Raw genomic sequence first — 13,420 nt, forward strand, 5'->3', positions numbered from 1 at the left:
CACCTAATAAGGCAATATTTTGATCAGGGGTTGACACAGGAAGAGATTGCATCAAGTCTTTTAATAAGGGATCATTTCAAAATTAGTCCGCGGCATCTCCGCAGAAGACTGGCCCGGCTTCGTCTCTACCGACGGAGATACAGTGATCCAGCTGACATCATGAAATAATTGTTTTGTTTTCTCGAGATCTTGAATTAGTTGTGTTGTTTTCTCGAGATCCTGAATTAATTATGTCGTTATCTCGGGATAACAAGGTGAATAAAAAAAAAGGATTATATGAAGGGCCTCTCGCGGCTTCCGTACAATTGTACTAGAAGGTTCTTATAAATAGTTTGTATAAACGTGTTTTTTTTTTTTTTTTTAAATCAATGATATCATGGAGCCTAAAGACTTGTTGGTGAGTGAGACTTCTATGCAGCTTTAATATCATCTACTGTGAGCCTCATAGCTTTAGTGCAAAATCCCCACGCATCCCAGCTTCTTCACTTTGGCGGTTAAAGGAAAGTCCATAAAAGCGTAAATTTGATTTTTTTCCCCCTCTCTTTTTGTAGGCGAAACTTGAAATAGGGCCTGTATGAGTTTTTGATTCACTGTGACGTGTTTGTCACAGATTCTTGAGTTAATCAAGATCATTTTGGATCCCGTAACAAAAGCCCTGAGTGAATACTTAAGACTGAATTGCTGGTCAAATACTAAATCACGACAGAATGCTTCCCTTTTAAATAAACAAAATCACAGTAATATGGAAAAGGAAAAATAAAAAAATCATGAATTTAATCATGGATATATTGTGGTACATTTTTTTTGTTCTGGAAAAATCTGGAGGCATAATGGGATTAAAAAAAACAAGGAGAGAATAAAAAATGTAAACTAATGCTTCTTATGGAAAAGTACATACGTAAAATGAAAATGTTTATAGTAAAAAAAAAATTTAAATATACATTGGAGTAAGTGCAGTTTTATAACAATGAATAACACCAATATGAGCGATCAACGAGGCCTTGAGCATGAACTGTGACCTATGAACTTTGAACACTGATGGCTGGGAAGTGCTTTGGCACTGGATTCACACACACACACACGCACACATACGTAAAAGCTTTCTTTAAAGTGCTTAATACTGATACTTCAATGTGCCAGAGAAGGCAGGAGTACCAAAGTCAACGTGACCACGTGTGCCTGCTTCTTTACAATAAACAAGTACCGTTTCAGTTAATAACACTGCGTCAGTTTACCATTTTACACACTTAACTTTTAAGTAGCAGCCAACCCTCCCCTTCTCCAGTCATCCCTCCCCTACCTCTGAGGATAGTCAACGGGTTCTGTTTTTTTTTGGCACTTGTGGCAGTTTTGGCTAACAAATGGACCATACTGACCCTTATGGCTTTCCATATTATCCAGCCTGATTGAACGGAAAGAAAATGATTTGCTCTACATGATCGGAATCTCCACATTAGAAAGGGGAAGGTGTGTAGTCCATGTAGAGGTACCGTCAACTAGTACCACAGAGGTAGATTTTATCGTCGTGCCTTTTTTCCGGTCACCAGCGCCCGCTCACACTCGCCACGTCGGCATGGAAGTGTCGCGTGAGATGGCTGTTGACTCCGCCCTCCAGGAACGACGTGCGCATGTTCGAAGGCTCGAAAAGCTCCCGTTGGTTCTTATTCAGCTCTGTCCAGAAGAGAAGAGATGGAAAGTGTTTAAGACGGCAAGGTCTTTGATCTTCGCTGTAAACCGGACGTGAGGTTTCCAGAACCTCTTGAGGAAGTTCTGGAACTCTCCTGGTTGAGAACGACACAGTTCCTGGTCTATAACGAGTGTTGACTATTCAGTGAAGCTTTTCAAAAATTAGTGATGTTCGTAATGGCACATTCCACATAGTTCCTAGTCTCATGAAAGTTTCTAGTCGAGCTAAAAAGGTTTGTAGAAGTACAGTCGTGTTCAAAATAATAGCAGTGTATTTAAAAATGTGAGTAAAGCTCAAAATCCTTATAATAGTTTTTATTTCCATGCATTGGGAACACTGCACATTATATTCTACATCAAAACATGAAGAAAAATGTATGAATATTTTACTTTACAGAAAATGAAGAAAAATTAATATTGGGCTGTTCAAAAAAAATAGCAGTGTCTGCATTTTTCATTACAAACTCAAATATTTACTGTATAAACTGAAAAAATCTTTAGGATTTAGCATTCCTGTGAATCACTAAACTAATATTTAGTTGTATAACCACGGTTTCTGAGAACTTCTGGCACCTGTGAACAGGTATTCCAGCCCAGGATGATTTGACAACATTCCACAATTCCTCTGCATTTCTTGGTTTTGCCTCAGAAACAGCATTTTTGATGTCACCCCACAAGTTTTCTATCGGGTTAAGGTCCGGGGATTGGGCTGGCCACTCCATAACTTTCATTTTGTTGGTCTTGAACCCTGATGCTGCTCGCTTACTGGTGTGTTTGGGGTCGTTGTCTTGTTGAAACACCCATTTCAAGGGCATTTCCTCTTCAGCATAAGGCAACATGACCTCCTCAAGTATTTTGATATATGCAAACTGATCCATGATCCCTGGTATGCGATAAATAGGCCCGACACCATAGTAAGAGAAACATCCCCATATCATGATGCTTGCACCACCATGCTTCACTGTCTTCAGAGTGTACTGTGGCTTGAATTCAGTGTTTGGGGGTCGTCTGAAAAACTGTCTGCGGCCCTTGGACTACAAAATGTTTCTCCATTTCTCTTTAGGCCAGTCGATGTGTTCTTTGGCAAACTGTATCCTCTTCAGCACGTCTTTTTTTTTTTAACAGTGGGACTTTGCGGGAGCTTCTTGCCGATAGATTAGCTTCACACAGGCGTCTTCTAATTGTCACAGTACTCACAGGTAACTTCAGACCGTCTTTGATCACCCTGGAGCTGATCATTGGCTGAGTCTTTGCTATTCTGGCTATTCTTCGATCCATTCGAATGGTAGTCTTCCATTTTCTTCCACGTCTCTCTGGCTTTGCTGTCCATTTTAAAGCACTGGAGATCATTTTAGCTGAGCAGCCTATCGTTTTCTGCACTTCTTTATACGTTTTCCCCTCTCCAATCAACGTTTTAATCAAAGCATGCTGTTCTTCAGAACAATGTCTGGAACGACCCATGTTTCTCAGGTTTTCAGAGAGAAATGGATGTACAACATGTGCTCGCGTCATCCTTAAATTAGGGCCACCTGACTGACATCTGTTTTTTCACAGAATGAATGATCTCACTAATTAAACTCCACACTGCTATTATTTTGAACACATCCCTTTCACTTAATTATTCGATTACACAGACTCGGGAGCATGCATATCATGAATGTTGGGTCTGTTGGTTTTCTGTGACTCTACTACACCTACTGGTAAATTATTTGCCATGTAGTAATATAATTTCCACCAAAAACAGTGATTGATCTGGTTAGTCATGTTGGACTGCTATTATTTTGAACACAACTGTATAACCCAGGAGTTTAAATATGGTTAACGTGATTAATGCTATAAACAGATTTCTCACCTGAGATGGCCAGCAGCATTTTCCTACGGGCTCCAAACGTCGTGATTCCAAGTTCCTTCAGGTCTGGGTCCGTCAGCGTGACAAACGTCTGCAGATCAATCTAATGCACCCACCCACATACACACACAGGGTTAACCATCATTATAAATTCACGGTTAAAATGTATACATTTCTACAAAGCTGCTTTGTGACTACGTCGATGTATCCTTGACTTGCAAGTGACGTCAAAGCAAAATAGAAACCCGGATGTCGGCCATGTTGGTGGAGATACAAATGCGGACTGAAGCGACATTCCATACAAAACAATCACTTGTGTGCGACTCTCTTTGTTTTTCCACTGTTCTTTTAGCTATGCCATATCTTTGTGCTGTATATGGTTAAAGTCACAATAGTACTCGTGACCGTGACACGTTCCGATTTTTTAGAATTCCATCCGTGATTCAGACAGAGGGTGAGGAAACTCTGAGGCTTAGTAAGGAGAGGAGACGAACACGGCTGAACAACATCGGCAGGGCTGATCTAACGGACTAAAACCAAAACAGCTCGTGTTTTCAGTGATCATTTTATCTCACGTGAGATTCAAAAGCTCTCTCGATATCATGGAAGAATTTTATTTTGTTTTGCTAGAATTTTGCTATAAAACGAGCGTTCTCTTGTCATGGTTCACTCGGTTGTTGCTATAATTTTAACACGTGTATTACCGTTTCGCTTCTAGGAGCGCCAGAAAAATTATACAATAGAAACAATCCAGACTGGGCACCCACTCAGAACATGGGCTACATTTCGTCCAAGGTTGGACTTGATTCTTCGGCAGCCAAACCAGATAGAACGCGATATCTTGGTACTCTATGGTCGGTAGAAGCATCTTATCTTCAGAAAAGTCTGAGGTTTTTAAATAACATGGGCCAAAACTACACATACAGTTTTGGTCAGAAGTTTACATACAGTGACATGAATGTCATGGCAATATTTGGGCTTTCAGTAATTTCTTTGAACTGTTCTTTTTCTGTGGCAGAATGATTGCACATCTTAAAAAAAAAAAAAACACTAAAATTTGGTGCACAAGTTTTAATTTTCTTTGGGTTTCCTGAAATCAACACAGGGTCAAAAATATACATACAGCAAACCTGATATTTGGGTAAAATGTCTCTTTGCAAGATTCACTTTGACCAAACATTTGTGTTTACCATGAACAAGCTTCTTGCAGAATTCTAGTTGGATATTTCACGTCTCTTCATGGTAGAATTAATAGAGTTCAATTAAATTTGTTTTTCTTCTTGGCATGGACTCGACTTATAAGCACGGTCCATATATATTTTCAATAGGGTTGAAGTCAGGACTTGTTTTAAGCTTAATGTTAGCCCGCTTTATCCTCTACAATCAGCTCTGATGCACGTTTGGGTTCATTGTCCTGTCATAACTCCCAAGTTGTGTTCAAGTTTCTGATGGTTTATGCTGAAGAATTCTGAGGTAGTCCTCCTCCTTCATTATTCCATCCACTTTGTGCAATGAACCAGTTCCACTGGCAGTAAAACAGCCCCAGAGCATGATGATCCTACCACCACCACCAGCTGGTACAGTGTCCCTCTGTACATGGTGGTCATTGTGGCCAAACAACTCAATCTTTGTCTCATCTGAACATACAGCTTTCCTCCAGAAAGCTTTTTCCTTGTCCGTGTGGTCAGCTTCAAACTTTAGTTAAGCTTGAAGGTGTCAAATTTTAGAGCAGGGGGTTATGTGTCGGATAGCAGCCTCTTAGTCCATGGTGATCTGAACTGTAAACAGTGGTCCACCAGATTCCAGTTCATGGCAGGGCTGTGCCATGGTGGTTCCCAGGTTGTTCCTGACCATCCAAGCCAATTTCCTTTCAGCTGAAGGTGACAGTTTGGGTTTTCTTGAAGCAAAGTGGCTTAGCAAAGTGACTACACCTCACAATAACTTGCATACAATTGTTTGAACTGATCTTGGAATTTGTAGCTGTTTAGAAATAGCTCCAAGAGACATTCCGGAGTTGTGTATATCTGCGATCCTCTTTCTCAGATCTGCACTGAGCTCCTTGGACTTTCCCATTTTACTGTGTGTTGGTCAATCCAATGAGTGCTGTAAACAAACCCTTTTTATGAAGGCACGGAGGAGCTACCAGCTGTAGTCAATCATGATCACTAACAGGAAGTTAAGAGACCTCGGCCTTGGCAAGATAAGAGATATTTTGGAAGTTTCAGCACCTCTGAATGAATAATCTAAGTCAGTGTATGTAAATTTGCAGGTATAATTTCGACCCTGTGTTGATTTCAGAAAACCCAAAGAAAATTAAAGCCCCTAGCAGCCTTGACGGGCCCTCGCACGTGCGGTTCCGCAATCCAGGACATTCCGCCACCCAACAAAAGAGTCACATGTCATATATTCATCAAATGTTCAAAGGTGATGTGCATGTTGCAAATGCCATGACTGCTTGACGGATGAGAGATAGACAGACAAAGACTGTGTTTTTTTCTGTGGTGTGAAAATGTACATTTATATATGTACAAAACTATACACGTGTCTCCTCCTTATCTCTCTCACGCTGTAATCTTAAGTCATCTTAGCTTTCCTGTGTCTGCAGTGTGTGTGTGTGTGTGTGTGTGTGTGTGTGTGTGTGTGTGTGTGTATACATGCAGAGTTTTCATGTCTGCAACAAAATGCACAATGATGGTAGGTCACTAATATATAGATTTAGGCACTGCCTAAAAGCAGAGCTTCCATCTGTTTCTGGGTTGTAGAATTTTCTTATATCATAGCCAGTCTCTTTTGTTTTATTTCTTTACTGGCTAGCACTGGCCACTAGGCAGTGTGTATGACTGGTAATTACCAACACCGGCCGCTAGGCGGTGTGTATGACTGGTAATTACCAACACTGGCCACTAGGCGGTGTGTATGACTGGTAATTACTAACACTGACCACTAGGCGGTGTGTATGACTGGTAATTACTAACACTGACCACTAGGCGGTGTGTATGACTGGTGGTACACGTACAACAAACCACAAAAAATCGACTCGATGGGTTTACCATTTTTTCTTAGGTATGGTGCTCCGCTGGAGCTCCGCTATTATTGTGCGCGCGTGTGTGCGCTTGTCAGAGGGAGAGAGAGAGAGAGAGAGAGAGAATGTATGTGTGTGAAAGAGAGTGTGCTCATAGATGTTGGTGTGCATGTGAGTGCATACTTGTGAGAGAGTGTGTATGCATAAATATGCATATTACTGAGTGTGTATGAGTGTGCACAGAATTGTATATATCAGACTCACGATATCCAATATTTTGTCAAGTTTCAGATCAATCCATCAATGAATTGAACATTTTTCCCCATTTCCTGCTTGGCCAGATGGTGGTGCTGTGCTAGGCATCTGAATTACACATGTGAATATCACAATCATAATACACAATATTTTGTAAAGTGTCAGATCAATCAGTTAAGGCATTGCCAATTTCTGGCACATTTCCTGCTTGGCCAGGTGGTGGCGCTATAACAGGCAGGCCCATTGGGCGTCAGGTTATCATAATAATCATATCATCTATTGAAGTAAGAAGTGTCCGACCATACAGTCAATGCACTGTGGCTTTCTGACACGTTTCCTGTTTATGTGGCAAGATATGAAAATCATAAGGCCATTTCAACATATTACAAGATCTCAAAAATCCCTTCACAATTTAATATCAGCGACATCTTGGCATCACGTATAACAAATTTCACATGAATTTCATGAACCGTCCAGGAGGAGCATGTTAAAATTCATCATGTGTCAAAACACAAACATTCAAAACCCTATTCTTTCCTTGGCCAGTTGGTGGCGCAATACCAGACAGGCGCATAACGGCTAAAGAGTATCAGAATCATATTACAAGATATCAAGTTCAACATTCAGCAATACCTTGGCATATTATATGTTATAATATTTCAACATATTACAACATATCAAAAATCCCTTCGCAATTCAACTTCAGCAATGTCTTGGCATCATGTTTGCCAAGTTTGACATGAATTTGCTGAACCGTCTAGGAGGAGTACGTTAAAAATGACCATGTGTAATTTCACTCCAAATGGCCTTATGACATCATTCCAAAGTTCTACCCATTCATTTCAATGGGAAATGGAAAAAAGGGGCGCCATGAAGTCCCTGGGCCATACCCGGGGCCAAAAGTCTGTGGCTGAGTAGCAGTGACAATGACTGATGTGTGTATCAAATTTCATGAGTTTTCGTGCACGGGAAATGCCTCAAATAAGGCCAAACGCGGCAGAATAATAATAATAATAATAATAATAATAATCATCATCATCATGCTTCGAAAAACAATAGGGTCTTCGCACCGACTTGGTGAACGATTTCTTAGTTATTAACCAATGGCCGAACACACTGGAAAAGTGCAGTAACAAACAAGGACACTCAAAAGCCTCACACAAACACACTCAGGTCTCAGTGACCGACTGTAGCCTGCCTGGACGTCAAAGTCTTCATCCATCCATACTTCCTGTTGACAAAGGACAAAGGAGCTTCAAAACCCAGTATTGGAACAGTTAGCTTCCCAGTCAACTAAAAAGGAACCAAAATGGCAGACCTGGAGAAACTCAAAAATACACGATCCAGGGCACAAGCGGCTTTCACAAAAAGAGGGCACATATTTACCAAACCAGGGCTGTTGGAGCCGTCTGAAATTCTGAGAGAGTGGAAGATGTATAAAAATGAGTTCTCCAAAGTTACCGACACAGGATACGAGTACGCTGAGGCTCTAAGGGAAACCGACGATGAGGGGGCAAAGGCGGCTGCTGTCCTAATAGACCAAAAGACGGTGGAATGCGAAGATAGGTTCCTAGAGGTGAAAGCAGCTAACCCAGGAAGCCTTCTGGGCAACGTTTGCTGAGGTAGCGTTTTTCACGCAGGCCAAGATGGCGGAGGTAGCAATTACTGCTGCCGAGGAAGAGGTCAACCTTCAGAAACCTCTGAGAGACCGCAGACTCAGAGGTGAAAGATCTGGACTGCAGGCTGGCCAGTTCAGTACCCGGACCCTTCTTCTACGCAGCCATGATGCTGTAATTGATGCAGTATGTGGTTTGGCATTGTCATGTTGGAAAATGCAAGGTCTTCCCTGAAAGAGACGTCATCTGGATGGGAGCATATGTTGCTCTAGAACCTGGATATACCTTTCAGCATTGATGATGTCTTTCCAGATGTGTAAGCTGCCCATACTACACGCACTAATGCAACCCCATACCATCAGAGATGCAGGCTTCTGAACTGAGCGCTGATAACAACTTGGGTCGTCCTTCTCCTCTTTAGTCCGAATGACATGGCATCCCTGATTTCCATAAAGAACTTCACATTTTGATTCGTCTGACCACAGAACAGTTTTCCACTTTGCCACAGTCCATTTTAAATGACCCTTGGCCCAGAGAAGACGTCTGCGCTTCTGGATCGTGTTTAGATACGGCTTCTTCTTTGAACTATAGAGTTTTAGCTGGCAACGGCGGATGGCACGGTGAATTGTGTTCACAGATAATGTTCTCTGGAAATATTCCTGAGCCCATTTTGTGATTTCCAATACAGAAGCATGCCTGTATGTGATGCAGTGCCGTCTAAGGGCCCGAAGATCACGGGCACCCAGTATGATTTTCCGGCCTTGACCCTTACGCACAGAGATTCTTCCAGATTCTCTGAATCTTTTGATGATATTATGCACTGTAGATGATGATATGTTCAAACTCTTTGCAATTTTACACTGTCGAACTCCTTTCTGATATTGCTCCACTATTTGTCGGCGCAGAATTAGGGGGATTGGTGATCCTCTTCCCATCTTTACTTCTGAGAGCCGCTGCCACTCCAAGATGCTCTTTTTATACCCAGTCATGTTAATGAGCTATTGCCAACTGACCTAATGAGTTACAATTTGGTCCTCCAGCTGTTCCTTTTTTGTACCTTTAACTTTTCCAGCCTCTTATTGCCCCTGTCCCAACTTTGAGATGTGCTGCTGTCATGAAATTTCAAATGAGCCAATATTTGGCATGAAATTTCAAAATGTCTCACTTTCGACATTTGATATGTTGTCTATGTTCTATTGTGAATACAATATCAGTTTTTGAGATTTGTAAATTACTGCATTCCGTTTTTATTTACAATTTGTACTTTGTCCCAACTTTTTTGGAATCGGGGTTGTGTTTACCGCAGTGCTTGCTAGCTGGTGCTGACAAATTGATACGCACAAGATTCAGTAAAACGCGACTACACGCTCTCTACTTATAAATGCACGACAAAAAGAATAGATACGCTATATCACTCTCGTGCCCAAAAAGTGGAATAAAAAACGCGTATTACGCGCCCTAGATTTAGCCCAGGAGTAATAGGGTTATACCCGGAACAAATTAGTAACAAGCTGAAAATTTCAGAATATGTTCAGAATACCTTTAGGAATAACATACTAAAAGTCCCCGGAAATCCCCCTTGTGCTCTCTGAGAAATTCAAGATGGCGTCCAAAATGGCCACCAAATGGAGATCTGCCCATATCTCAGGCCCAAAACAAAATATTAATGCAATTAAAAGGTCAGAATATATGTTTTGTAGGGTAGGAGAGTAAATTTCAACATGTGTATTAATTACATTGTGTATTAACATTATATAATAATGTACACATTATTATAACAGTATATTTGTGTATAGTGTGGATCCATTGGTTACTCGTTCACTCCGTATCATCCTATTCTGTTCACAAAACAACAAACACAATTACTAGGGGTTGGAGCACTTATTTTCATTAATATTAATTAAAGTGGTGGTGTAAAATGAAAAATGGCATGTTAAAAGGTCATGCTGAGTTCAGTCATTTTTAAAATGTCATGCTGAGTTTAGTCATTTTTTGTCCGAACACACTGGCATTGCTAGTAGTAAAGACTGGCGCTAGAAACTCAAAGATTAATTTTTTTCCACCCTTAAACAAGCTTGAATAAATTCCCTACTTCATTGATGGTACAACAAAGGTCCAAGCATTACAACTGAGGCACTGAGAAGTGTTTAAGTCTACTCATTGTTTATAAGCAAGAGCTTTTATTGAGGCAGACCTTTTTGTCATGAAAGTCGCCGGAATATTGAAGTGTACTGAAACAGCTTGCCATTGTAGTTTTAGAAGATAGAGTTCTCAAATTTAATTTCCCTTTAATATTTTATCAAAGCTTAAAGATGCACTAAATATTAAGGAAATTGATGTCTATTTGTTGTTTTACATTATGTTCATGTATGTAGGTAGCCTACTAAGCTAATCTGTCAATCATGTCAACCATCAAATTCCATGTAATTTCCACATTAATGACCTTGTAATCTTGGTTAATTTTAATTTTAACAGTGTGACAATGGTGAAATTGCATTGCTTGTATGAGAGAACATATAATTTAACATGTTAATTGCATTTATATTATGTTTTATCCCTGAGATATTGAAAAATCTCCAATTGGCGGCCATTTTGGACGCCATCTTGAATTTCTCAGAGAGCACAAGGTGGATTCCCGGGGACTTTTAGTATGTTATTCCTAAGGGTATTCTGAACATATTCTGAAAAATTCAGCTTGTTACTAATTTGTTCCGGGTTGGACTCAATTTTGAGCTAATGCTCTTGGGCGAATTAGGCTCTGTATATGGTTAAAAGCTTTATACAGACAGAATTCTTGAATTCAAACACAAAAAGGTCCTGACAGACACAACAGCAAAGCAATAGGCTGATATTCTGGAGCTGGCGAGTTTGAATCCTGACATTGCCAAACCTAGAGCAAAACTGGATGTGCTTTCTAAGTGGGAGGGGCATACTCACCCTCTCCTGTCAATCACAGAGGCACTAGCTAATCATAGTCCTCTGTGAGCTCATGTATGCGGAAGAGGGCAGACAGCTTTCCTCCGAGCGTGTCACACTGCCCTGTGATGAAGCACGAGCTGCGTCATGTCTCCACTGAAACAGAAAGAGTTCTCTTCCCGTTTCGGAACATTTTTTTTAAACTTTTTGCTGGATCTGCCGAATCGCTCAAGCATACAAGCATGACCTCTCGAACTATAATTACCACACAACCACGCTCACCTGCTTTCAATTTCACCATTACACGCCTTATTTAAACCCCAGCTTCTGTTAAGTTTGTCTGGTGTTAGTTTGCTTTTATTTTCCATACTGATCCTCGTTGTATTCCTCACTTCGAGCGTGCCGTGTTTTCATGCCTGGGGTTTTTTAGTTGCTTTGTTTATCCTGTATAAATAAAAAGCTGCACTTGCATCCATCTCCGTGCCTCAACCATTAAAAAAAATAAAATAAATTAAAAAAAAACAAAACTAAAGTGGAAATGTCAGAATCCTGTTCATTCAAGGCCAAGAGAGAGGCACTACATTCACATAACTTATCACTGTATATTGTTAAACTGTTTTATCATCAATTACTGGTGTTGATGTCATCGTGTGTAGTTTATAAATTAAACTAAATCACATGAAAAAACAAGCTTATTGTCGTTTCGAGTTCGCCGCTGGTTATTTTACACTGATGCAGTTTGAGCTTTTGGCTTTTTCCGTTTGCGGTTGAGAGCACGCCGTGCGCGTTTGGCTGCCGCTTCTCGTCGGAGCTTTTCATTTCTTTTGCATCTGTTTAGTTTGACGTTTGTTTTTTGTTTGAGTGTTTTGTCCGCCGGTTGTGGTGTAGCTCCGGATCCAGTTTTGGCGTCGGTTCCCTTCAGACCTTGGTGCCCTGTGGGTGATGCCTTGCTATGGACTGCAGTGAGCTTGCTGCTCTTTTTAACATCGGTTGCCCAGCAGTGCTTTTGTGCTTGGTGCGGTACTCCGAGTGATGTTGCTCAGTAGCATCGCCGTGGCTATTCAGGTGGTTTGGGACATACCAGCACTCTGTGTGGCGGTGCTTCCGTGTTCGCTTAGTGGATCTGTGGTGCGGTGTTCCGAGTGATGTTGCCCGGTGCCGTCGCAGTGGCTGTGGGGTTTATTTTCGTGCACCTGGTGGGACTGTGGTAGCTACGCCATTGGAATAACATCCTGACTCTCTTTTGGTGGACTCCCCCACTCAACTGTAAAGCGACCTTAGGTGTGACAAAGGTGCCATTATAAATAAATTGAACTGATTATTATTATTATTATTGAGTGCCATTGCAATACCAGAGTTTCCCCTAGAAAAACTAGAAAGAGTAGTGGCCCCTTGAGCACAGCGAGGTACAAAGAGCACGCCTTGTAAGCTAGTGGGTCTGGGGGCATGCTACCTTGGAAAATTTTGAAATACAAGGGTTCATTTTGTGGCTTCTGGTGACTTCTAGAGCTGATTTTTACCAGTTCAACGTATTTGGGTGGGGGAGACGACTATATTTTACTTGTACTGTAATTTTCCTGAATTCCCGGCCTAAAAACAGAAAAAAAAGTCAATCTAATACTCACTTGTATCTCACAAGCAGTGTCCTGTTCCAACGGAGACTGCAGTTTATTTCACATCAGACAAAGTGAATGGTGATGCAACATGACACGAGTTGTTCATTAAATTTTGGCAATAGTGCGAATGACTCAATACTTTCACTGTCAGACTCGAGCTAGTGAGCAACATGCAGCGAACGGGCCGTCGCGGTCTCACGACGACGGCCTGCCACTGTTGCGGAGTTGTTTTCTACAGTTTTCTTTGTGAAAAACTCTGCAATTAAGCTGCGACCCATCTGTTTTGCGCTCACTTATTACCGGCTTGAAGGCTCCGCCATTTTTGCACAAGTTACCTATGAATATTAATCGCGCATTGCTCGTCCAATCAACTCAAGATACCAAACACACTCAGCCAATCAGCGTGGAATACCCTTCTCTGACATCAGCTATGAATTTAGGTCAAGTTCAAGGCCATGGG

The 13,420-nt window shown here is 41.2% G+C and overlaps 1 protein-coding gene across 3 annotated transcripts in view; it reads right to left on the minus strand.

Annotated features, from left to right (window-relative positions):
- Window positions 1–248: 248 nt before the first annotated feature.
- The window catches only part of bicc1a (BicC family RNA binding protein 1a), a 182,022-nt gene continuing 168,850 nt past the window's right edge, over window positions 249–13,420 (minus strand). For all 3 annotated transcript variants that reach the window (XM_060933407.1, XM_060933406.1, XM_060933408.1), the window contains exons 20-21: window positions 3,539–3,638; window positions 249–1,671 (exon numbers count right to left, since the gene is read on the minus strand). In XM_060933407.1, the coding sequence (XP_060789390.1) occupies window positions 1,541–1,671; window positions 3,539–3,638 (231 nt within the window). In that variant the 3' untranslated portion in view covers window positions 249–1,540. The remainder of the gene's footprint in view (window positions 1,672–3,538; window positions 3,639–13,420) is intronic.

The sequence above is a fragment of the Neoarius graeffei genome, chromosome 11 (assembly GCF_027579695.1).
Source record: "Neoarius graeffei isolate fNeoGra1 chromosome 11, fNeoGra1.pri, whole genome shotgun sequence".
Taxonomy (NCBI): domain Eukaryota; kingdom Metazoa; phylum Chordata; class Actinopteri; order Siluriformes; family Ariidae; genus Neoarius; species Neoarius graeffei.